The following is a 27,884-nucleotide window of genomic DNA, read 5'->3' as shown; positions in this document are numbered from 1 at the left end:
TGCAGGAAAAAATGGCAGTAGAGCAAGCATTAATGACTCTACTATTAATGACTCATGGAAACAAAATCTGTTAGGTCTATACTTTTCATCAAGAATAACATTCAGCCCTTCTCAGAAGTCTGGCATTTGGCTTCTGGTTTGAATGAATTACTAATGAGCACAAAAGCAAATGTTCTTTCATGTGGCAAGGCCTACTATATGTACCAAATAAATTTTGATTGATTACTTTAATATTCCTGGATTATAGTCATAGCAAAAAATGCAATGAAGCTTTGTTATAGAATGATGCAGTAATGGATACAATTACAGTTGAGTGCCTCTTTATAGTCACATAAAATATCTTTGATGTATGAGATGCATCCTATCTTAATGGTTTAAAGTGCAATGTGAAATTTGTCACTTTGGTCCACTAAACTCCCAAAGAGTGTGAGTTGTGTAGGCAGAAAGATTCCCCCCAACCCCTCTATGTCCAGATAAAGACATGTTTGTTGGGTTGAAATCAAGAGCAGCCTTAAGTGGAATGGAACCAAGGAAGAAAGGGGAAAAAAGAGGCTAGCCTCCTTCATCCTCACATTTAAGCCTGTAATGTTCAGAAACCCTCCCCCCCCAAACCAAATACATATAAAATTAAATCAGAAAGGCGTTTCTGATTCTAAAGATCTGTTACATGGGTAGACACAGATAAATGCCTAGTCAGCATTGCATTAAGGTCATTCTTTATTTTCTGCATACTACTCAAGTTCTTTAATGCTTCCCTGTGTATTTTATTTACCCGAGCTCAGTTATATGTTTGACAGGATCTTGGGATTTCTGTGCAATAGTGTCTGCTATATTATTAGCAGATCTGCCCCAGACTTGCCTTCTCCTTTATAGCATTCTATGGGAGATTCTTTTAAGGCAATGTCTGTGACATATGTTTAGTTTCTCCAACCTTGATTGTTTTTGCATGTGGTTACAAAAGGCAACAAAAGAAATGTTTATGTTATTTTTCCTGTTTTTAAAAATAATTTTATTTATTGCTGGTGACCTGTCTCCAAAGGAGGAGGCCTGGTTTCCCTCGACTTGCACCTTAAGGTGGGCCTAGGATAGTTTTTCCTAGTATCAGTAGACTTAAGACATTGCCTTTGGGCTAAAAATGAAAACATAAAAGCATCAAAAGGTGTTAGGTTTTCATACAGAAAATCTTGGCTCAAATTCTTACTTAGCAATGGAATTCCCTGAAGAGCTTGGAGAAACAAACCATTTCTCATAATGAAACAATAATTATAATACAGTTGGTTGGCCACTGTGAGAACAGGGCACTGCTTACATTATGTTCTTATCTGACTGCAACTAATTTAAAAACCAACATACCCCAACGCATTATCCCTGAAATGTGTTCTTATTTACTGTATTTGTAGCCTATCTTTGCTGGGAGTTCAAGGCAGTTTATAAAGGGGTTGCAGGAGGGAATTTCCTGTAATATTACCCTCACAACATCTCTGTGAATTGGTTTGGCTGAGAGAATGATCAGCCCGGAATTACCAAGTGTGCTCTATGGCTGAGTGGGAATGTGAACCAAGGTGTTCCCAGTCCATGTCCTGCTTCTGCTATATCAGTGATGGAATATAACATCATCCCCAACCTATTTGCAGGAAGTAATGAGAGCTGTAGTCGAATGCATTTGGAAAGCACCAAACTGGGTAAAGTTCTTATCAAAAATAACATAAACAATGATGTGACAAAAGCATCAATGATAACAAATGGGGGAGGAACTCTTACCATTTCTTACTTATTATTTTAAATGTGTTTGTAGATAGTAGATAGTACCCCTGACACACAATGCAATGTATTCCCACCCCCAAGAAACATGTAGTTAACATACATAAAGTGCAGGAAAGAAAGAAAAATATATTATGTGTATTATTAAGAATTCCTATATTTCACTATTTATTTATTTATTGGATTTCTCTCCCGCCCATCTCCCCTACAATAGGGGACTCTGGGCGGGTTACAAAGACATTAAAACTATAAATATATATAAAATATATACAATATATACAATTAAAACAATACTAGAAACGAAAAACAAAAACAAAAACAAAAAACAAAAAAAAAGTTGTTCCTGAACATGGCAATAGATAACATCCTATTAATTGAGCTTTTATGCCACATTTCCCTAGTGGGTAGAAACCGCAAATGAATAAATCTAGTATATATCTCAACTAATCTAAGGCAGCAGGATGTTTAAGAAGATACCTGATGAAGGAGGTCCTGATAATTTGCTACCACATGCTTGCTGTTGGAATATATCTGCCAAAAACTGGAAAGATGATTGCAAATGAAGTTCCTACATCGATGAGAAAGGAAAGCATTTAGCACCTTTAGCTGTGAATTACTGTATGCACTGTAGTTCTACTACAGAATAAAGAATAGTGTAAAGCAGGCCTATACAACTTGTAGAGCAGAAAAGGTTGCATTGATAAATTAAAAATAACTGTGGGCCACAAAAAAATATCTGGTGCACCGATCAACTGTTTGATGACTAGTGAAGTGGTGGCAACTAAGGAGCCGGTAGCATTGGTGAGGCAAGGAGGTGTTGGAGGTGCTCAGCAGTGGTGGATCCTTCCTGCTGGCAGCAACATTTGGCGGTGGCGAATTCACTGTTTTTAAAAAACCGCCAGTGGGCTACATGTTGATCAAGCCTGGTGTAAAGGAGGCCGATCAAAGTTGTTAAAGGAAGTGTAGGTCTTCTTTGAGTTCTACCACATTCTACAAGAGAATAGAGCCTCTCCCATTTTGAGTTGTATTACTTGAAGCTTTTGGACGATCCTTGTGGAAACGCAGGTTACAAATGGCAGGCAGGCAGGCTCTGACTTGCAAAAGCTAAAGCCCAAGTTGATGCAAACATTGCAAAAGATTATGAGGACTTTGTAGGAAATTATTCTACACAGAAAACACCAAAATCCTTCTTTGGTGGCTTATGGACTCCACCCAGCTCTGCTTCAGGAGTCTTGCTTCAGTCTGCACTGGGATCAAAAAGGCTTTAGCAACCAATGTGGACTAGAATCACTTTTGGATCACCCACCATTATCCTTCTTCTTTTTCCCTCGACCTCTCTCTTCAAGCAATCTTCTCCCTCTGAGCAGCACAATACCTCCCTTTTTTTGTCTCTGAGAAAAGTGGGTTATCTGTTCTTCTCCCAGCTTATATTATCAGCTATAGTAACAGCATGTACATTTGCAAGCTCATGACAGGATGTCAGACAGCCTTTAGCTGCTATATACTGTCACACACCCCTCCCCTTTAATTTTCCCCATTCCTTCTACTGGCTTCATTAATCTCTGTCTTGCAGATAGCAATATCTGGGTCAATTCAATATCTAGACAGAAAATCAGGAACTTAGTGTTGTTTCCTGACTGATGCTGGACTACAAAGATGTATGGTTGCAGGGTAAGATACTAGTGGCTAAGTTTTCTGTAGTGCCTTTCATTTTTTCTAACAGAACTAATAACTGGTAGTCTGTTATCACAGTGAATTCATGACCCCACAAGTAAACTTTGAGACTTCCCACTGCCCATTTCACAGTGTAAGTCTCTTTCTCTGTGGTGCTATACATCCTTTCCCTAGGTAAGAACTTTTGTGAGAGAGAAAGAATTAGATGTTCCATATCTTCTTCAAACTCTTGTATAACCCCAAATCCACATCAGATGCATCAATGTAAAAAATAAATGGAAAACTGAAATCTGACCTTCTTAAGACAACTTTAACAATTGAAAGGCTTTTTTCACAGTTAGGAGTCTTAACAAATTTTGTTAGGCTCACTTTTTTTTTTTATTAAGTCAATCTTTCCTGACCTCATCTTTTACCCTAGTCCTGTTGTCTGCAGTATGCGTGTGTGTGTGTCTGTGTATACCTAGACACACATATACATACTTCTTTATGAAAGTATTTTTTATATTTTGATCAATAAAGTACTTTGGTTTACTTCTGAATAATTATGCTGTTCATACAGGTTTTTTTGCTATACTTCTGTAATGCACTTTCTAACTGAACCGACAGCTTTTTCTTCCTCTTTCTTTTTCTCTTTCTTTCTTTCTTTCTTTCTTTCTTTCTTTCTTTCTTTCTTTCTTTCTTTCTTTCTTTCTCTATCTATCTATCTATCTATCTATCTATCTATCTATCTACACACACACTCAGGGTCTTTTTGAAATCACAAATGCAAATGGGGTAACTGTCTTTTTAGTTATGTTCTGAATGGTGCTTACAGATTAATACACACACACACACACATTTTTAATTTTAAAATGAGTATTACCCTTGGCTTTGAGATGAGACAGAATATTAGAACAACATAAATTGAGATATTTAATTAACAAGTTCTTATACATTAAAATGTATTAAGAAACCCTGTTCTTCATGGTTCTGATGTTAGCCCTAAGAATCTAAGACAATTTTTGGTAAATTCAATGGGGAACAAACTTTCAGATCAAGTCATCAGCGTTCAGTATAACACATGGTGTAAATTCTTTCTTTAGCCCATCTTCCTACAAAATGCAAAGGCTCTTTTGGGTGTGCATATAGTTGTATTTCTTTTGGAAAGTGGGAATATCAAAAATGGGGCCAGTTTCTATGAGAATGTATGTGACATACATTATCAAATGCATCCCTTTTGTTTTGTGAACTACTGTTCAGCTGACCTTTCTGCTACTGTTCCACATTTCCGCATAATCCTTCTGGTCATTGCTGGCATTGACCTGGCTGTTCTTTACCTTGGCAACAGCAGAGTTTCTGAGGGCAGACAGGCTACTGTCAGAGGTTCACCATAGAAACAGCCTACCTAGAGGGAATACTAACAACATTTCATCATGTCCCTAAAGATGGGAATTCCCAGATGGATGAGGAAATCAAACAAAGGGAAGTTAAATTATAGCCCAGCTTGAAGCAAATGCTGTTGTAAATCCCATGAGAAATAAGTTTGCAGTAGGAGCAACAGGTACTGTTTCTGGAGACTGTATTGTTACAGGCTCCCTGCTTTTCCTCAGCCATGAGAAATTCATTAAGCAAGGCTGAGAGTGACTAGGGGATATAGGGACTGCCTGTACGATATTAGCTTTCATTGCAAATACAACGATAATTATTGGAAACTAGTGTTTCCTTAAAAACACACCTGAAGAAGTTTCCTACAGTTTGTATTAAGCAGTTTGTATGAAACTCTGCACTCTTCCAATTTGCTTTTTCTTTTCCTTCAATTATGCTGATTAGATGGAATCAGGCCTTATCCACTGTTAGGTTTACATGTACATAAATCCCACAAACCTGGATATGTTTCAGGCCAAGAGGAAATTGCCATATTAAGAATAGGGTTGTCTATTCCAAAGCAAGTTTCAGTGAGTCCATCGCCATTTCCTCACTAATGAATGAAAGGGCAACCTATCTTTCCTTGTGTCAGCACAAAACAGTGTTAGCACAATACAGTATTTGTTGTCACCATGACCAATCCCTATCCTGCCTCAGTTCTGTCTGCTGCAAGTCCCTACCAAATGGAGTTGTCCTGATCTGTCGCCTCTTATGGGCAAAGTGACTGAGTGGTTTCCTTCTCTTGCTTTGTGGAAATCTCTGGTCAGCATATCTCTAACGTCAGAAACACTCACCAATTGGAAAACTGCAGGACAAACGAAGAGGGTCTGATATTACCAGGACTCTCTCTGGGCTTCTCTAGGCTAACTGGGCTCTCTGCCCTTCCCTCCACATTTCATTTCAGTACCTCACAAGTTCAAAATAATGTGAAATAAATATATGGGAAGGAATCGCACTAGAGAGAAGTGAGGCAGAACCTGCCATGATTGTGCAAGTAGCAAGGCGGGATAACTGAAACTGCTGAGCCATCATGTCTCTTGCCTCACAAGGTGTGGGTGGCTGTGGGGGACGTGATAGGAAACTGGTAAATACGCATCAAAAGCTCAATTCCACATCTCTCATTATTCTCAAGACAGGGCAATGAGCAAAGGGAGAGTGCGGTATTTATAGGTAAGGACCCTGCAGATACCATTTCAGAATTATGTTAATACAAAGTTATACAAATACACCACTTTTCTTCCCCAAATAGTGGATATCTGTTTCCTTGTTGGGATCATAGAGGTGGAAGGGCCATTTAAGCTATCAAGCAATGCAAGAATCCAGATTAAAATATCTGAGACATGTGCCTCCATTTGAACACATCCAATGAACCTGAGCCCACTACCTCTCTGGATAGGTAATTCCATTCTCAAACTGCTCTTAAGAAGTTTTTTTCTAGCATTCAATCAAAATCTGATTTCATATAACTTAAACCTATTGTTCTGGGTCCTGTACTCTTGCACAAGAGAGAATAGGTCTTGATCTTATGTATAACATTATTCCAGGAATATGAAATGTTATTTTTATATAGTACATATAGTATGTGTATGTGTGTATACCTAGTCATCTTTTCTCATGGTTAAATGTACATGGGTATACACTACTCAATAATGTAGAATAATTAATCCCCATGATTTGGAAATTATACTTCTGTTGATGCAGCCTAAAATTACATTTCCCTTCTTTTCAGCCACACCACACTGGTGGCCCATATTCATTTGCAATTAACCTACTATTCCTAATAGTACTATTTTTGCAAGTATTATTACCAAGCGAGGTATTCTCCATACTATATGGGGAGGGGGGGAGAAGTATTTGAAGAACTTTGTACTTTCCTCTGTTTAATTGCATTGTTAATTTCAACCTATTTCTTCAGCCTCTCAAGATCATTTTGACTTTTATCTTCTAAAGTATTATCACACCCAGTTTATGGATCATTAGCAAATTTGATAAGCTTTGTTTCAACTTATATTTCCAAATCTTTAATGGACATATTGAAGAGCAGAGAACCCAAGGCTAAACCTTGTGATACTCCACTTGATGCCTCTTTCCTGCTGATGAGCAAACATTAATACACATTTTGCATATGTCAGGGGAAAGGGTGGGGTACAAAGACCTGAAAGATCTTTCAATTCTGACCAAAGAAGAAAAAGAAATCCACTCCACCCCCCAATCTCAAAGATTCCAGGCGGGAAGGGAGGGTTAGAGAATTTTGGAGATGGGAAGACTTTGTCAGCTCCATTCAATGAAGAAATGGAAATGGAAGGAGGGACGTAATGCCCTTTAGTCTCCCACAACTGGAGAGAAGGAGAGGAAGGAGTAAACCATGAGTTGCTATAAGGGTTGAAGCTGGCAAGGTGGGAAGTTATGGATTCTCAAGCCAGACAGAATTGTTATGTAAACATGAAAGAGATGAAGTGATGTCCCCAATGCTTCAGGCTGGGAAAAATCCACTGGTGGAAAAGGCCTAGGATTCATGTATCACCTGTATACTGGGTTTGATTCCTGTGTTCTGCAATAGATATAGCTTCTTTATTCTCTGCAATAAAATAACTTATCTATGTTGAGTCCTTGAAATTTCTGCTGTTAGCTAGCTACAGAATATAGAGTTAATGGAGTGGGGACGGGCCCTTTTTTTTTCTAGCAGAAACAAGAGTTTAGTGGCATTCCAAGACAAATCTATTGTCGCATAAGCTTCTGTTGATCAGCACTTAACCACAACAAAAGTGTGGCAATGTCTTCTTTTTTTTTTTTTTTGCCGTGAACCCACAATACTGCTATCATCTCTGTCCCATGAGTTAGGATTAAATCATCCTTAACTGCACAATGTTATGGTATTTTCCTTCTTACTGTTCAAGGACAGCCTCAAGGTAGATACAATCTGTTAGGCTTTATATCTTATCCTCTTACAGAGAATTCAGGTGACTGTAATGACTTGAAACAAAGGCAATAAAGTCAGGATAGGGATTGGCATATTTCATGCTGTACAGTTTTCTGCGAATTCAGGACTGAGGGAGATCACTGTAAGTGAGCAGTGGGGCAAGGCCCTCAACTTAACAATCAATGTGCATTTGCTCAGGAAAAAGCCCCATTCAATTCAATCGCTATTCGTTCTGCCCACAGTTTCCCAGGGTTGCTCTTGTCAACGCTCAGCGACGGTCCAGCTCCCCACAGTTCAACTTTTCACCCAGGGTCCAAGCGAGGGGTGCGCGGATGCAGAACCGTTAACAACTTTTGAGGGAAACGCGGCACAAAACAGTCGATGCTGAGCCGCGGAGAGCGGCGCCGACGTGAGAGGAGGATTGTAAGCACCAACCTCTCTACCGTATTCTGCTGCATCTTCTCGTGCCTCCAGCCCGAGCATAAGCCATTAAATGGCATTTCTGCCGCGAAAAGCCTGGGGAAGCGAGGAACATCCTGGTTTGAGCGGCGGCAGCAGAAGTTTGTTAGCCGCGGGCGGCCGCGGAGAAGGGCAGGCGTGGGATGAGCGCGAAGGACGCAGCCCTCCCACTGCACCAACCTGCAGGCTGGTGGAAGCCGTGGAATGGGAGGGGGCGCGCGCCCCTCGCTCCCCGTGGTCCCCCCGCCGCCGCGTGCGTTCCTCCCACCCTCCGTCCCTCCTTTGGTCCCTCCCTCCTTTCTTTCCTGCGCGCACGAGAATGTGTGCGGCCGCTCTCAATTTTCCCCTCGGTCGCCCCAGCTTCTGCCAGCAGCCAGTGCCGCAAAGAGCCGGTTGGGGCTGCGCTCGCAGCGAGCTGCAGCTCGGCGGGGGCCGGAGGCTGCTGCCCCCGCCACGGCTCCCTCCACCTCGTCTTCCCCACCGGGCACTTGGTGCGCCGTTTCCCTTGAGCCTGTCTCTCGCTTGCGTCTGAAGGGAGTCCCCCACGCTTCTTCCACGGCGCTTTGTTCCTAACCCAACCCCGCGCTCGCCGCCTTGCTCGCGGCTCTCTACCCGGTGTCTTCTTGGTTCCGCCCGGACTTTGCCTTGTCATGTCAAGATGGAAGGCAGGAGCGACTGGCTCGCCTCCGCGACCCGCCCTGAGGGCTTCGAGCAGATGAAGCTGAAGAACAGACCCCGGGAGCCCTCGCCTAGCCTGACCAAAGTGGGCTCCAACTTCTACAGCTCCGTCAAGCAGCAGGACTACAGTGCCAGCGTCTGGTTGAGAAGGAAAGACAAATTGGAGCATGTAAGCCACTTTTATTGCTCTCTCCTGAAGCGCTTGACTGCCTGCCGTTCCTCTAATCCTTCTTTCAACAAGCCTGCCAGGCAGGTTAATCGACCCATTTTACAGGTGTGAAACCTGAGCTGGAGCGGAAACGTCTTGACCACTTGCAGTGTTTTGGGCTGAGTGAGAATTTGCACCCAGGACTCATGAAGTCACCAGGAGTCGAGCTCGACTCGGAGGAGACTTTAGCTTTACTTCGGTATGGGCACAAGTCCAACTTGATATCAACACTGCCTCTCAAAATAGGTTGTCCCTACCTAATCCTACCTCCCAAGAATACCTAAAGTGGAGTAAAAACATGCTATCTGGGGACAGCATTTAAACTACAATCCCATGTATATTGATTTGGGAGTATGTCCCTTTGTACATGGTGGGGCTTACTTCTGAATAAAGATACATAGGATTTCATGTGATAGAATCTGCTTAGCCCAATATTTTGGTGTCCAGATAGTTAGGTCATTGTTCAGATCTAACAGCAGAACTGCAAATGGGTTTTCTGTTTTCAGCGTTATATGCTTTATCTCTTTTTCTTGGCCACTGTGCTGCAAACCAGTTTTCACATCCATGTCCCATGAAGGTATACAGATGGTGCACTTTCATCTGGTCGCTGAGCAGTTACGGACACTCTGGAATCTTGCAGAATTCTTCTCCAGCTGAATGCATGTTTGCTTTGCATCTTTTATTTTTTATTTGGAAATATAGACGTGCTGTATTCTAGACATACTTTTTCTTAACATTTCTTACATGGCTATGGAAGGTCATGCAAACTAGATTTCATTGCACTGTCAATTTCTGCAGGAATAATACATGTTAACTAAGGGGTTTGGGGACCAGGAAACAACTGAAGCTGCAATGAATATGTTATGCTGGGTTTAAGGTACTTGAAAATATTCCTGTAGTTCAGAGGTTTTGGAGCAATGGACTGTCATGTTCTTGTGTAATTTATAGTATTGAGCTGTATGAATAATGGAAAAGCATATTTTAATTTTAATATTAGGGTAAATACATACTTGTAGAAAGAAAGGAAGTTTAACTCTAATGTGAAGTTTGTTGCATGTATATTAGGAAGCAAGGAAACTGTTAAGTTTTATAATGCAGCAGGCTTGCTTAAGGAGACACTATGTTTAGTTCAAAATAAGGTGAAGTAGTGGGTCCTGCAATATAATGAACAATAAAGTGCTGTTAATGCAAGTTAGTTCCTTGAAAGAAATCACTGTATGAAAATATACTGACTTTTGCATATAAATTATAGCTACAGTAATGAATCAGTGCCAAGTGATGTAATCTAAAATACAGTCAAAGGTGCAGTAACTGGAATGGTGGAAGCCTTGCATTCCTACAATATTGAATAGCACTATTTATTCAGGAAAGGATTCTGAAGAAATAAGTATTCAGTAAAATACAGGAGGTATACATGCCCAAATATGGATTGTATTTTGGATTATAATTTATATCATAACAGAATGATCAACAGTGGGAAGTGAAACTCTTGAAATATCCTGAGCGGCCTTATAGCAATTTGTATATATCTTGATTCAACAAGGGTTCTATGTAGTGGATTAAAGCAAAACTACTGACTTGGCTTCAGTAAATTCATTTTGGACAATAGAATTGTTTCTTTTTGTTTAAACATCAGTGTTTTAACTAAATGTAACATATTTACTAACCCTAACAATAAAAAAGAACTAGGTAACTGTGGCAGTGTTTGGTAAAAACACATTTGTTATATAACACTGTACGCTACGACTTTATTTTTATGAATATATTATCTTTTCTACCCTACTTCCCCCAATCCTGACAGTGGTTTGCAAATTAAGTAAAACAAAATGTAGATAAAATGTAGATTTAAGGATAAAATATAGAATTAAATGAGATGCCTAGTTTTGAACCTTGGCAAGGTGATGATTTATTAAAAAAAAGATACTGAGAGAATATTTCTAAGAATAACCCAGTGAATTAAGGTGAATACATACACATAATCTGGGGTATTAATGTGCCTCTGTGTGTGGGTGTGTGGGTGTGTTTTTATTAACAGTGTAAATAGTCTGCATAATGGTCATGGCCATTTGAGTTTAGCGATAACTCCATTTGTTTACTTATTTGGTGGAACATACTAATTCTCCATTAATTCTACATATCTGTGTTTATCGGCTGGGTAAAAAGAAATCGGGTAAGCATAGATCTAGAGGAACTATAATAGGAATTACAGGAGCAATGTAAAAACATTCCTGTAGGTTGTTTCGCAATGTGCAATACGTGTTGGGGGTTTATAACTGATGTTTTTGTGGCTATCTGACAATCTGCCAGCAGGTATGGGCAACTTAGTATCTTCCAAATATTTTGGACTATAAGTTCCACAATCCGTTGCTATTTGCCATAGTGGCTAGGTGATTAAGAACTGAAATAAAAAAAAAATTGGAGTGCATCAAGTCATCTACTCCTACTTTATATCAACTTTTTATTTTATTTTTATTTAAAACATTTATATAGGACTTCCAATGTTTAAACAGTTCAAAATGTTATAAAATAGAAATTTTAAAAATAATATGAACCAATACACACACACACAATACATATACAACCTAGTAATAAATACATTGTAATATAATGCATTTTCTAGAAGTGCATGTGAAATGTAGTAATTGATGACAGCATGAAAGGTGGTTCAGCATGAAGACTTCTTGAAAGGCTCATAGTTGAGTTTAGATTAGGCAGTCCGATTTGGAATCAAAGCCATCTCTGTATATGAATGATCCTCCTCCCTTCTGTTGGATGAAGACAGTAAAAATACAGGAACCAAGCCAAGCACATCCATCAGCTGTTGTACTCATTAAAGAGTGGTAGCAGGAAAGACAATATTAGATAAATAGAATTTCCCCACCCCATTTATAGGAGAGGGATGGTAGTCTAAGTTATTTGCAACATCAGCATTGATATTTATTCCTTGACTTAGCATTTCTGTAAAAAAATATCCTTGGAGCAAAATACACCATATATGATCATGTGGCTGAGATATTACAGTCTGGTCTCCCTCTTTTTCCAATGTGCTTTGTGGAGGGGAAAAATCCTAGAGGGATTCTGGCTACCTTATCCTTCAGTTTTAACAACCACTTACTGGCCATTCACTTGGTAATGTTAGCCATGGAACATAGGGAATTTGAAGGACTTTTTTCAAAAAATTTAATATAATTGCATTTTGCATTGAGTATCACTTTTTCCTTATGAATATTAACAAGCTAGAGGCATCCACAGGATGGGAGTCAGGCAGCATATAAATTTAATTAATTAAATAAGTAAATATGATCCTTTCATTAAAAGATGCAAGCAGCATTATGCCATTGCGATACATGCTACATCCCTTTCATATGTGCATGTGACATCACAATGCAGGTACAAAAGAGTGGACCTTACATGGCAATAGTACAATGATGCGTTCATCATTTGCTCTTCTAGTAGTTGCCTCCATAACTATCTATGACTATAGAAATAAAGACAGCCTAATGTTTGTACCATCTTTGTATAGATTTTTTTTTTTAATAGTTCTTGGGATGGAGTGAGAAGAAGTGAAGAGCTAATATAACATAATATCTATGCCATAAAACTTGTTTTCAGTGGTTGGGTTATAGCAGTGTTTTTCAACCTGGGCAACATCCAGATGGTATGGGAATCCCCCAGAATTCTCCAGCTAGCATGGTCATTGCTCAGAATTCTGGGTGTTGGAAGTCCATAAATCTGGAAGTTGCCGAGGTTGGAAAACACTGGGTTAGAATAAGATGAAGCAGAGAACAAATATAACAAATTCTGTGTCATAGAGCTAACATTCTATATCCTCCTCTTTCCATGTTCCCTCACACTGGGGCTTCTCAATTTTTTTGTGCCCCCCTCCATTTCACTGGGATTAGGGTTGGTATTAATAATTAAAATTTAAATATCAGTTGTAACAGTGACAGAGCCTTAAGGCTTTACAAATTAACAGCATTTCCTTGAAAGTAAACAAAGCAATCAAATTTAAAGTCATATTTTAATGGGAAGGATGGGCTTTTTATCCCTGAATTGCAGCCAGTACACAGACCAGCAGATACAGAGTTGTCATATTTTCAAGTTAAAACATGTTTTGATAGGTATTTTAAAATTAGTTTTGGTATTAGTCATTTTTGAGACAAAAGAAAAATAGGGGCAACTCTGATTCCAATGTTCATTAGGCATAAACTGTTTATTCAGAAATCTTCCTGATGATGGTTTATTCCTCCTCCCCTTGTGTACAATTATTTTACTCCCCAAAATCAGAAAAAGAGTACTGTAAAAAGAGATGATTCCTTTATCTGGGCTGCTGTGGGCAACAGAGATAACACTGTCTCTTGCTTTAAATCAGCTTCTCTTAGAACTTATCCACAGGTGTTTTCCTAATGATGGTAGGAAGATGCCCCATAGGTTTTGTAGATGACGTCTTTATGACGCTGCTTTCATCTAATCCCCAGCTCATACTGTATTCCCTTTCCTCCCTTGTAATTCCCTCTTCAGAATAAAGATCAAATCAGATGGTCAGAGCTTTGCATAGCAGCCATGTGCCATCTAGGCATGATTATTCTGCCTGGTAAGCAAATGCAGTGTGTTCAGCAACAATAACAGCAACAAGAAGAACAATAAGGTTTTGACTTAATATGAGACTTGGGAAACTTTGCTTTTCAGAGATGCATAATTTTGCACTGATTTAGCAAGCTTACTCTGTATGAGAAATCTCTCTACTAAATGTCTCAAGAATTTGTTGAAGCTCAGATTGTTAATTATGATACTGGAGGCAGTAGAAGCAAGGTAAAGTGGGTAAGGATACAGTCTCTCTATAGAGAATTATGCAAATTAGAATAGCTTCTGATTGGATATAGCAAAGTAATTGGATATAATTGATTGGATATAGCAGCATCTTATATATCAGTGAGATTAGGTATGGGGTGGATTCTGTGAGGAAATGGAGTAGAACTACAAAAACAATGGTATACTGAAAGAGTACAGAGGGCATTCCATGAACATAGTTGCTTTCTAGAGAGTTACAGTTATAGGGTTGATGCTGAGTTGGCCTTGTTTCCCACAGCCTATGCTTGCCTCCTAGTATTTTCTCTTGGTTTTATCAGCATTCCTTGGTATAGCTGAGCTGACAGGGTTATTTCTCAAATCTCTAGGAAGGTAATTAGGGGAAGGGGATGTTTTGCTTTGTTTTACTTGTCTAAATCAGTGCCATATTTTCTTCTACACCTCCACAGGACTTACCAAGAAGACATATTTTGAAACTCCCCATTCCATTTTCATGCTGCAACCCTGCATGTTATAACTAGTGAGAAATTCTGAGAAACACTGTCTTATTCTATAGCACAGTGCTAGTCTTGGGATTTCATGGGTACAGAGATGGAGCCTTATAGTAGCTTTGGGGAGCAATTATTATGGTTCCCTGAGTTCATAGATATTTGCAAATTTATTTATATATAGCCTAATACTTTGATATACTTCATGCCTCACACTAAATTTGACATTTCTCATGCTTCTTACTTAATTTCACATTTTTAGCTATCACAAGGAACATTTTTAAGATAGAGCTTTACTTGTGAGCTGCCTAGAGTCACTGATAGTGAGATGGGTGGCGTATAAATTTTATTTATAAATAAATAAATAGGAAAAAAGTAGGTGGGAAGTACAGGTAGTCCCCGATTTACAACCACAGTTGGGACCAGAACCTCCATCGCTAAGTGATGCGGTTGTTAAGTGAGTCATGCCTGATTTTACAACCTTTTTTGCCGTGGTGGTTAAACAAATCATGCGGTCGTTAAGCCAGTCTGGCTTCCCATTGATTTTGCTTGTTGGAAGCCCCCGGGAAGGTTGCAAATGGTGATCACATGACCCCGGGATGCTGCAACAGTTGTAAATACATGCTGGTTGCCAAGTGCCTGAATTTTGATCATGACTGCGGGGACACTGCAACAGTCATAAATGTGAAGACCAGTCATAAATCGCTTTTTCAGTGCCGTTGTAACTTTGAATAGCTGTTAAATGAATGGTTGTAAGTTGAGGACTACCTGTACTGTGTTATTCTTAGGTTATTAGGAAGATTTGCTGAGTTGATAAGCTATAGCTTTACAGTATACTGTTGAATATATATTGATCTTTCAATTCTATAACAAATATCTATAAGGCTATAATATATTTGAAAAAGTATACATGTCTGTGCACATTTAGGCATTATGGAATTACTTGCATTGTTGAATTCCCCTTCTGTCCTGATCAAATATTCAAGAAATACTTGATATTTAATAGTTAGGAATTAGGCAATAATCCATAAAATAAAATTTTGTAGTTTTTTATACAGAAATTCACTGTACTTATGATAACAATTATGACATTAAATATATACAATATTAATAGTCCATGGGCTACATCCAATATTATATAAACATACTTCAGCTCATACAATGAGACTCTTCCCATTCCTTCCCTCTTCTCTTTCTATGTCTCACATGTGCTCTATAAGGTCTTGGATGACTGCTGTTCTTGATTTATTCATCCTGCTTTTATTTTTTTTTATCCTGTTTTTAATTATGTTGAGTTGTGGTGTATAACAAAGACAACGATCAACAAAGGGAGAATGAGAGAGAGAGAGAGAAAGAGAAAGAGAGAATAAAATAAACTATACATCATTAAAATAACCCAAATGTACGACGTGGTGAGTGAACATCTGTATCTAAGGCTGAAAACTGCCTGTTTACTGTTTGTTATGACCAAACTGCCAGATGAGCTGCTTTAGCCTTATGAATATTGTAATAGCCTTGAGGAAGAATTCCACATTGAGGAGACTCAGGAAGCAAAATGAGATAAGTGGTTGATAGACCAAGATGGAGAACTTTTTTTTCCTAATGACAAATGCAAGAGATTAATTTAGATAAAGCTTTATTGGGTATGATAGATGTGGGGGATGAGTGGAAATTGTAAGGAATATTGGAATTCTCTGGGTGAGACACTGAGTGATGGCAATGATAGTATTGTGGTGGGGAAGAGGAGAGAAACTATTAAGCCAGAGTTGGATTCAGTCGAAGGTACCTAATGAATGAATGAATGAATCAATCAATCAATCAGTAAGTAAGTAAGTAAGTAAGAACTGTGTGTGCATGTCTGGATACCTCCAGGATAGTTGTCTCTGTCCATTGATAAGCTCTTTCAAGGTTGACATGCACCAGTTCCCTGTGCTAAACCATGTCATCTCATGGGATTTTGGAGATAGACCTTCTCTATGACTGCCCTCTAGAATATCATTTCCCCTGAAATCTGCCCAGCCTTGACCATGGCTTTTTCAGCAGCTTCTTGGGCAAGGTGATCTGTGATCCCACTTTTTGATATTGACTTTGCTTGTGACTGACATCTTGTAAATTTTAAATTTGTTGTGCTAGGATTTTAATATTTTTTACTGGCTGACTGCTTTTCTTTTTTGCTGTTGTGCTTAAATTGTAACAGAATGTTAAATGTAGGATGATCATGAGAAAGGGGGTTTCAACAAATAAGGAGCACAGAAATTAAAACCTACCAGAACATCTAGTGCAGCTACTTGTCACCTGCAAAAATATTGCCCCATTTCTGATTGCTTATTTAGTTGCATTCTGATCTGCAAATAAGGTAAGCTTTGCCTCTAGTAAGTAGGGCAAGCTGATTTCTTTGCCCGGCTAGTGCACTAATAGGCTGCTTCATTTTCAAGGTATTTGAAGAAGAGATAAGGGTTTGGATGTTCTAGATCTGATCCCAAATAATAGGAAAGAGCTGGTGGAAAAGGTAAAAGCATTGGAGACTTAGGAAGGAACTGTCCATATCATCTTGGAAAGTAAGATACTACAGAAAGAGAATTTTTAGCATAAACGTATGTGCATACTAGATTCAGGAGACCCAATTTTAACAAGGTTAAAGAAGTATTAATGATTGCATGGCAGAAATCCTTAGGATAAAGGAAATGCAGGAGGGTTGGAAACTTGTAAAAAATAAGCTACAGAAAGTACAGTTGCATACCATTCCAATAAGAAAAAAAATGGGTGCTGCTTAGCAAAACTTTGTGGGTACATAAGAACCTTTCAGCTAAGCTAAGAGTTAAAGGGAACACATAGAGGAAAGGAAGATGGATTTATTTATCTGATTTAGGCACTACCTGATTCCAATCAACTCGGGGCACCTTACAACATAAAAACAAAATAACAAATACACAGTTGGAATAAAAAACATTAAACAAGATGGCAAATCTGGCCAGCAACAAGAAAACATACATTACACACCCAGCAAGGGGCTGCAACCACCCTTGTCCAGAGCCAGGTCTTTAAGGCCATCAGGGTTGGAGTCACATGGATTCCAAGGGGAACCCTGTTTCAGAGGGCAGGTGCTTCTGGGGTCCTGATAGATGGCACTGCTTAAACAAAAGAACCTGGAAGATGCCAACGCCGTCAGATTGATCTGGCCAGGCAGACACCATAGGAGATAGGCAGTCCCAAAGTAACCAGGCCCTATGCCATGTAAGGCTTTATAGGTTGTAACCAGCACTTTGAAGCAGACCTGGAAGCAAACTGGCAACCAATGCAGTTCATGAAGCAAAATTATCACATAGGCATACCAAGGCATGCCTATTATTGCCCGTACTGCTGCATTCTGGACCAATTGAAGCTTCTGAGTGGTCTTCAAGGGCAGCTCCATGTAGAGCATGTTGCAGTAATTGAGCCTTGTGGTGACTAGGGCATGAATGACTGTCTGAAGGATCTCCTGATCTAGGAAAGGCTGCAACTGGTGAACCAGATGAAACTGTGAAAAGGTCTTTGAGTCCAGGAAGAACCATAGATTTTGCCCCACTCTTGAATGGGGAAGGGCAACCTATCCAAGGTTAGAGATGGAACTTCCCCAGATCTAGGTGGCTCTAACATCCACAGCCACTTGGTCTTTGTAGGATTTCTCCCCATCCAGATGTTGAGAATACTGTAATGGTGGATTCCATCATTGTGCAGAGGGTTAGACTTGATGATCTCTAAGGGTATTTCAAACACGTTCTGTGATGTCTCACCACAGAGGGTGATCTCTGCACCTGCTCAGGCTGTCTCCAGGTTGTAACTGTTGATAGGCAACTAGAAGTCCTTTTGTTTCCTTTTTGTGAACCTTTACTGTTAAACATAATGGGCAGCCAATTAAACAAGCTAGTCCTCTGTAAAGAAAGAGTCTTTCTATTTGTGAAAAACAAAACAAAAAAGGTCAGTGGTTTGAACTTAAATCACGCTGCATAACTTGTGACCTACCAGAGTGAATACAACCCAGCAGTCATCTGTTTTTGCATGCCAGATAGTAGTGCATGATACATACCGAATTTCATACCATTTCTTTCCATTTGTATAACTAGTATGTGAAATAGTTGTTCATTGTTTATGTTTGTATGTAATTAATTTATACATCATTTTTTTTAAAAAAAGGTTTCTCACATCTAATGTTTGTCCTGGCTTATCCCTGGGACCTGGGATTGTCATGAATTAATTTTTTTCTTTAGAAAGTATATAAATATATGTTTCTGTTGATCTTCACGTAAACAACCAGTCCCATTCTAGATGCTGCAGCTTTCAGAATTTTTGGAAATCTGATCTAAGTCTAATTAGTTATTGTCATATAATAGTGATGTTTTTAGGCAAGATAAGCATTCATTAAGAAGATCTGGATTTTAAGTCACATTCAGCAAAAGGTTCAGTTAATATAATTAATATTTTGGTCTTTTTATATTATTAAAAAGAAACTTACAGTTCAGACAGAATACTAGATCTTACATTAGGGTATTTAACATGATTGTTGAGATGTAAGGAGGAACTTAATATGAAAATTATTTATTTGGGTTGTCTTCATTTGATATAGGTTTACATAATGCCAGACATTAATAAATGTGCTTTTTGGCAAGACAGTTTGGCAGTTATAACATTGATAATCATAACTTTCTAAATGGACTTGGAAATAATCATTTTTGACAAGTTTAAAAAGGATTTTTCTATTTGGGACGCGGTGGCGCAGGGCTTAATGACACTGGAGTTTGCCGGTCAGAAATGGTCGGTACTCCAGTGGTTTGGGCCTGGCTCCGCGGGATGGGGTGAGCTCCCGTCCCTTCTCCTAGCTTCTGCTCACCCAGCAGTTCGAAAGCTATTCCATCTGCGAGTAGATAAATGGGGACTCCCGTTTAGATGGGAGGAACTGGCGGTGCTGCACGGGGGAGCAAAATACCAGTGCTAGCTGAACTCCAAATGCAACCAGCATGAGCGACGATCGATGCGAGCGGCAAGAAAGATCTTCGGAGGAGGAAAAAGCCCAGATGACCCCCTAGCGACCACTGCTGGTCACATAGTGTAATATATATAGCACTGTAGGATTTGTAATTGTAAGATTTGTCACTGTTAGGACTATATATACTTTGTGAGCTGCCCAGAGTTCCCCATTGGGGGGAGATGGGCAGAGAATAAATCGAATGTATAAATAAATAAATAAATAAATAGATAGATAGATAGATAAATAAATAGACAGCATGATAGTCAAAATAAAAGCTATAATATATTGTTTATTTTTAATGCCCGTTTCTATGTGGATCCTTGTATGAGTGTAAAAATGATAAAAATATCTGCAATTTCCTCTTTATATGAATGAATATTAAGCTATAGTTGGTTTATCATTAAGGCTCCATATAGGAGGTACTGTACTAGGCATCTCCTTCCTAGTTGCTTGGAAATATGAATAGAAGGATGCTGTAGTTGTACTGTATTGGTATCAGATTCTTTCTGGTTCTTTGAATTTCTTTAAAATTGAGTCAGTTACAGTTATATAAAACAAGAAGTTGTTACTTGTTAATAACATAATGGTAGCTTACTATCATTTTTTTAAAATATAATTTTATTAAATATTATGATTGCAATATAAAACTAATACAAACTAAAAGAAAGAAAGGAGAATAGAAAAAAGAGTAAAAAGTGGAAAGAAAAAGAAAACATTAAGGAAAAGAAAGAAAAGAAAAGGATAGAAATATATAAAGAAGTGACTTCCAACCTTCATCACAACTAGTATATACAATTTTGGTAACTTTTCACTTCCTCTTAATTTACAACCAATGATTTCTTCATCAAGTGTCTCATCTCTTATCTATAAAGTAATCGATAAAGCATTGTCATTTCAAACCTGGTGTTAGTATAAGTCCATTAAGGGTTGCCAGAAATAACAACATATCTATTTTAACCTTGATCAAATAAACCAACTTTACATTCCTTCCTTTTACTTCTAACAATCTTAATCTTTAGTCCATTCAAGTAATGTCGTAGAACTTGATTTCTTTTTTACCTCTTCACACAAGATTCATCCAAGCTTTAACAAACCTCTCTTGTAAATCCAATGTAAAAGAATTATCCAGGTCACTCTCTTGGTTTATTATTTGTAATTCCCTTTTGATTTTTAAAACATCAACCAATTTCTTTTGTATGCCCAATGAAACATCTTTTGCCATGTCATTCTTGTAGTCTGTCATTTGTAGATCCACTTTCAGTGTCAAGTCAGTCTCTGTCTTGTTAGATAAAACTTGCTCCTCTTCTGCCATTTCTTCCAAAACATTTTTTAGGCACAGTCTATCCATAGAAGCAAGCATTGCTATTGACATTGTTGATATTAACTTCTGATTCCATTTTTCAAAAATATCCTTCAGTATTTCCAATTTTATTATATTTTACATCATTCTGTAGTTATTAATCAGGTTTATGTATTCTTCTCCTTTAATTGAAATCTTTAGTTCCCTCTAGTATCCAATTTTTAAAAACTGTTTATTTCTTTTATGTCATATAAAAAATTCAAAACAAATCAATTTTCCCATGGGGAGGATTCCAAAATCTTATTTCAGATTTATCTGGCCCTTAATCCATTTATAACTTTCTAAAATCAAAGTCTTAATTAGCTTTTTGCTGTTTATTCCAATTTTTTTAAAGTTCTGAAGCTTGTAATTACAATTTTCTTTCATTAAGGATTGAAGGCAGACTCACCCATTGTTTTCAGACTTGTCGATCCAAAGATTTCTAATAGCTGAAAAGTAGTTAATAAGCTATTTCTGAATGTGATTAGAAAAGGAAGTATGTGAACTTAGTGTCCTTTTAAAGGAGCTGATTGTGGTTTGAGCAAGATGGCTATTTCCTCATCTCCCAGTGCTCAAAACCTGCCAAAGGCTGCTGGAGCACTTGTGGGTGGTCTCCCATCCTCTTTTTTTCTGGAGAGGTTCGAAGAGCTGGTGTACTCACTGTTCTTTGCTGTGGTTATCGACTTCGCTTTTTGCGGGGCCGTTTTCAGTCCCCCATCTCTTCTAGAAGCTGGTACCTTGCTATCCTAATGGGTATGAGATCAGACCTCTTATCAAATTATTGACACAAAAATATTAAAGCATACAAAGAGTGCTTCTGCTTTTATGGCTTTCTTCATTTCAGCAGAGACTCATGTGTGCAAAGTTATGAACATGTAGAGCAATATGTGAGCAATAATATTTGTGTCACGTCTTGCAAAGACTATGCATCCATAGTTTATCATAATTTTATAATTAATGTAGTAGAGATTACTGTAGTTGATCTTATAGTCCTATGATAATTATTAGCTGATATCCAAATGCCATCTTAAAATAGTCACAATTCTTTTTTTTTATATCTTCAAATTATATTTTGTAATAAAGTTAAAAGAAAAGCATCCCTTAATAAAATAACAAGACTACTAATGAAGGAAGAAAGGGCACTCACTGATTACATTTTGTGTCATCTCAGTTTATCCTGTAGGAAATGAAGAATAAAAATAAACATTACAGCAACAACTTCAGTCTTCCTAGTTCTAGCACCAATCAAAATGTGCTCAACTGACATCTTTAACATAATTCAGGAAAAGCAATAGCCAGCATGAGATGACAATAACATTGAATGTTAATATTTCCTTACCTCAACATATTCTCTCCAAATGCAGTACACAACAATAGGCCAAGAGGCTCTCTTATGTGTAGATCGGCAGACTTGTATGTAGAGTCCAGGAGTTTCTCAGGATAAAGATTTAAGTCCTGGATGAATTCTTATGCATGTTTTATTAAATGTGCTATATCCAAAAGGCTTCTTTTGTAAATCAACCTAGAATTAGCAACGAAGGCTGGTATGTAAATCTCTTCAGATAAATAAGCAGAAAATGTTTGTATGAGTTGTGTAAGGGGAATAATCTCTTTGCAAGGACAAAGTAGAATACATGCTAAAGGAAGGAGCAATGAAGTGGAAAACGAGACTTACTGCCTGGATTCATATATTCCAATCATCTATGATCTATAAGCTGTAATAGCTGGGTTTGCAGAGTATTTACAGTCGAAACCAAAGAAGCTACATTGTTATGTGTGAAGTCAAAGCATGGTATGTTAACAGCAGACTAAGACTCAGGAACTCAGAACTGAATCCCCACTGAGCTTTCAAACTCATTGGATGATCTTGTACTAGATAATATTATTTACTTTCTTATTGCTGCAAGGTACAGAAAAATAGAAGAAAAAGTAAAATACAAGGAAGCTAAAACCAAATCAAAAACAAAAAGTATGAAAAACAAGAAGCCCAAATGAAAAGATCTTCTTTAACAAAGTTAGATGACAGGAGTTCAGAGGGAATAAGGCTAAATCCTCAAATGTGAGACCTAATGAGGAAAGAAAAAGTTCCCTAAGCATAAATAGCAAGGTTAAGGCACAGAAGAAATGGAGCTGGTATAACAGTAGAGAATCTATGGCTGGTGGAAAAAGGAACAGGTTGAAGTTTGTGAGATCTCCTACATTTGTCCAAGGGAAGTTATCCAGAGGAAACAAATGACTGAAGCTTCAGAACTGAGTGAGGAAGAATCTATAACTACAAAGGAGATGAGACAAAGAAAACAATAATGGGCATTCAAGTATGAGGCTTGAAATGACCCTTCAAGCCTTATCTTGAGGAAGGCTGTGTGTGTGTGTGTGTGTGTGTGTGTGTGTGTGTGTCAGAGTGAGTTGTACTGATGGACTTGGGATGATGCAGTGATCTCAGCATTAAAAGATTTTTCCTATGGCTCAGTGTCACAAGGACACCAAGAATTAAAACACCTGCCTTCTAGCTGTAAATGTATAAAAGGGTAGAAGCATTAAGTAAGGGAGGAGGAGGTTGCTGGGGATTCCTGGAGTTGTTTTTGTACAGCATGGTCTGGTGATGCTGTGTGTAACAAGGAGGAAGAAACCGCAGTTGGAGACCCAGCAGGAGCAAGGAGGACCCAAGAGAGAGATCTGTTGAGGGAAATGGCTGGTGGAAAGGATTGTAGCTTGCATAGAAGAGACCAGGGGTCATCAAGGACAGCTTGACAAAGAAGCCTACAAAAGAGTTATTTTTGTCTTCTCCCTTGGATAGAAGCAAGCCCCAAAGTGAAGGCACAAAAAGAAGCTGCGTGAGGGAGGGAGACAGAGTGAAACAGATAAAATAAAGCTCCACTTGAAATGTCTGTATAGAACTGTGTTAAGGTAAGGCCACTGTATATATTAAATATAATTATAAATAAAGAGTGGAGACCATGAGTTCTAGTCCCACTTTAGGCACAAAGCCAGCTGGGTGACCTTGGGCCAGTCACTTTCTCTCAGCTGTAGGAAGGAGGCAATGGCAAACCACTTCTGAAATCTTGCCAAGAAAACCGCAGGCAGTTGCCAAGAGTCAACACTGACTCGAAGGTACCCAGCCAATTAGTCAATCAATAAATAAGTAAGAAAGAACTGTGTGTGCATGTCTGGAAAATTCCTACACAAGATCATATGGATGAGTCTTTCTATTTCATCAGTAAAGGGTAAATTCAAGACTGTGACTGAACAGATTCCAAGCCTCAATATACAGTTCAGTTTCACCTTCTTTAAGTCATATTAATTGCAATTAGATAACAACAATGTTATACCCAAATAGGACCACCACACAGCAAACCCTAATCATTTGTGCCAGAGTTCCCACAAATATATCTCTAGCATAAAAAGGTTCATACCCATCCATTTTAAAACATCCACTGAGGTGTCCAGCAAACACAAAAAATAACCTTTTGATGAATTAATCTCATCCTAAGATAATAGGAAATGTATTTAAAACTAAAACCATTGCTTTGTCATCATGGGATGTTATAGCTCTGTATTCAAGAGTTCTTGCAAATTACCAATATCTGTTTTAATAATCTTTATCAGCTTTCTATAGAAATAAATGGTAAAGTTAAGATTCTTTTCAGCAGAATAAGTAACGTTAGAGTGTCAAAAGCTGTTAAAATATCAGGTCCAAATTGAGAAATCAAAAGATACTTGAATTGAAGATGCTGCCCTTCTGCAGATTTAGACAATCCAAATTCATACTGAAATATATCAAACATTTTAAAGGAAAATTATCTTCTGTAACCTATCTCACATCAAATGTGTAAGGTAGGGTATTAAATTTTACTGTATACTACACACATTTGTTGTGAGGATAAAACTAGGGGAAAATATGCCACTCCTTGGAGGAGGGATAACTTATAAATACAGTAAAATAAATTAGGGACATAAACAAGAGTTGATTATAGAGAATTTTGGGGGTATCATGTAAGTAGGCAGAGTCATGTGGGATCTCCCAAAGGTCTAGGCCATTCTCTTTTGTTTCCATCCCCATAGTAAGGATCCTTGTCACACACAGTGCAGACAGCCTGTTGCTCTGTATTGCTTCTATTGCTGCAGACTGGAAGGCAGTCATGTGGGAAAGAGGAATGATGTGGAAGGGAGCAGGCATCTCCAGGTAGAATGAAAAGGACTGGAGACATGCAAACAGGTACTATCCTTCAATGCAGAGGTAAGTAGGAGGAAAGGAACTGCACTTCTATGGATTGCAGAACAGCTAGAGTATTTGGCAGCTTTCCACAAGATTCCAGGAACTGTAAAAGCGATGGGGCTACTTTTGCAGGCATGGAGTTCTTGCTGCATGCGGTGGACCTCATGGAACATGATTATATCGATTCAGGCTAATAGAGGTTGTATAGTGCCATTGCTTAGTGGAGAAATGTAGATTTGGCACTTGAGGTCCAATACCAGGAAGAAGATCCAGGGAAGCAAAACACATAGATACAAAAGTTATGTGAGAATCAAAGCAGAAACAGTTTTCCAAAAACACTATTACCAAAGAAAAGACCATCCTAGGAGATGCTCATTACTCCAGAGTACTTGAATGGATGCATTACATATAGAGATACTTCTAAAGTTCACTAGAATTATACCCACTGTATCTTATGTAAAGACATGGAGAAAATCTCTATGTGCTTGCTAAGAATTGACATAAATTTGATGGCACATAGTCATCTGATGTAGTGAGGGGTGAAAAAAAATCTGGCAAACTCAGCAGAAATGTAGCTATAATCATCATGTAGATAAAATAAAAATGGAATCTTTAATTCCAAAGGGTTTACAGGTCACCATGTTTTTTTAAAAAAAATTTTAATTTATTTTTTATCCGCACTCAGTTGTTACCGACTCTGCGGTGACTGCCTGGACGAGTCCTTGCAGTTTTCAAGGCAAGGTGTTACGGAAGTGGTTTGCCAGTGCCTCCTTCCTAGAGCAGAGCCCAGCTGGCGAGCGCAGGAGGCGGGGTTTCCATTGCTTCGCGCCTTTTTCGGGCGTGTGCGGCTTCCGTGCTACCGGCAACTGCTCCCGACTCCTTTTGCAAGGCACTGCCAGCATTTTCCCTCTCACCGGAGTGAGAGTACCCATTTATCTACTCAGGTAAGTTTTCAATCTGCTGGGTTGACAGGAGCTGGGGGAGAAAGCAGGAGCTGACTCTGCTGCGCAAAAGCTGGGCTCGAACCGCTGAAGTGTTGACCGTTTCTGGCCAGCAACTTTCAGCGTCATTAAGCTGCTGCGCCACCGCGTCCCCCTACAGGTCACCATGTAAGAATGCTTAACTTCAACACTGAAAATCTTGGTGTGTTTCTGTCTTTGATAATAAAGTAAATGTAAGTGTTTTAGCCAACTTAAAAAAAAAAAAAACTTACCTGGAAAAACAAATAATTTGAACGATGTTCAATATAATACTAAGTTTCTCAAGTCTAATTTGCCTTTATGATCATTTTGGCATGATAATTACATTTCATTGATAATAGATAAAAGCACTAGTCATATGTGCTGTCTGGTTTGTGTGCTTCCTTTAGCAGCAACTCCAACTAAAGATAAGAGCTCTGGGTGAACGGGTATCCTCATGATTAGTGTTTTTCTGCAATTATCACAGCAATAATGTATAGATGTGAAAGGGATCTGGGCATCCTTGTTGATCGCAACTTAAAAATGAGCCATCTGCTGAAAAGGCAAATACTATCTTGGGAAGCATTTACGAGAACATAGAGTTCAGTTCACAGAAAGTAATTGTTCTACTCTATTCTGCCCATTTGGGATAGCGTGTCTAGTTCTGGCTACTACAATTCAAAAAAGACAGTAATAAATTGTAGCAAGTTGGAAATTAAGTTCTGAGAGGAATGGTTAAAGGATCTGGATAAGTTTAGCCAACAGAAAGACAACTGAGGGGAGATAAGATAATAGTCTTCAAATATCTAAAGGTTTATCACACAGAAGAGGACTTATTCTCTATAGTCTCAAATAGAACCAATGGGATAAAACTGTAAGGAAGGAAGTTCTGAATAGATGTCAGAGGAACTTACTGACTATACAAGCTGCCAACCGGGAGAGCAGGCTGCCACATGACACACATATAAAATGTCATAACTTGGAATTAATAAGTGTTTACTAAACTTATGATCATGAGAAAATATAAAGAAAAATACTTCAAAGGAATGAAAAATAATAAAAAATAATGGACTGCTAAGGGCTAGAGTATGTGTGTACTGTATGTCTTCTGTTATGTTTACTCTCTTGTTAATTTCATTAAAATGTTATGGTACATATGTACCTTGCAACTGCTTTCATTTTCTCTACTGAACTGGTTTAACTTCTTAGTAAGGTGAAGTAGATGGAGAAAGAAATGATCATCGTTACCCTTCCAAAACAACAAACAAAAACATCTGCACTGTTCAGAGACTGCATAATTGCTTAGTTTTCATGTTTTATTCTCTTTTAATTGGAAATGAACACCTGCTCCAATATTACTTAAACTACAATCAAAAATAAATAGCAGATGTACTGTTTTTTTTCTTGGGGTGAATAAATTACATGAGCAAAGGAAAAAAATATTATGTGTTGCTTCATAGATAATGTTTTTTTATTTATGTGTGTGTGTATATATATCACATTACATACACACATACATACATACCTGCACATCCAGTAAATGGTTCTGCAGTTCCAGAGGGGGTAATTAATATATATTATAAGTGCTCAATTTAGACCCAGAAAAGCAAGATGAAAAATTGCCATAAATCTGAATTGTGACCACATTTGTTTTCTAAAATATTAAGAGAGATCACTTTAAAGATTTCCCAATGGAACATTAATTTATGATATATAAGAGAGTAGGAAAAGCTGTCAGCAATAGAAGTGTACTGCTTTCAAGCTGTACCTTTGATTCTATTAAGTATTGGTACTTTTATGTCTTGATACTCTTCCAAAAGGCCCAGAAGACATGGTTTTGCTAGCGGGCCTGGGGATCCCAGGTTGATACAGAGCCCATCAAATGGCTTGTCTGAATGTGTTGTTGTCCCCAGGGTCATGTAGTGGGTTTTTTGTTTGGGGTCTGATTTCTGTAAGCCACCCAG

At 38.3% G+C, this 27,884-nt stretch overlaps 1 protein-coding gene across 1 annotated transcript in view; it reads left to right on the top strand.

Moving 5' to 3' along the window:
- The first annotated feature begins 8,514 nt into the window (after positions 1–8,514).
- The window catches only part of PLD5 (phospholipase D family member 5), a 120,205-nt gene continuing 100,835 nt past the window's right edge, over positions 8,515–27,884 (top strand). Inside the window, exon 1 of the mRNA XM_088143998.1 lies at positions 8,515–9,065. Coding sequence (XP_088000124.1) covers positions 8,877–9,065 — 189 coding nt within the window. The 5' untranslated portion in view covers positions 8,515–8,876. The remainder of the gene's footprint in view (positions 9,066–27,884) is intronic.

This window comes from Python bivittatus, unplaced genomic scaffold (assembly GCF_059951505.1).
Source record: "Python bivittatus isolate LINGU-HERP-01145 unplaced genomic scaffold, Pbiv_v1 ctg000020_np1212, whole genome shotgun sequence".
Lineage (NCBI taxonomy): Eukaryota > Metazoa > Chordata > Lepidosauria > Squamata > Pythonidae > Python > Python bivittatus.
Note: the sequence above shows the minus strand (reverse complement) of the source record. Positions and strands in the feature narration are given on the sequence as shown.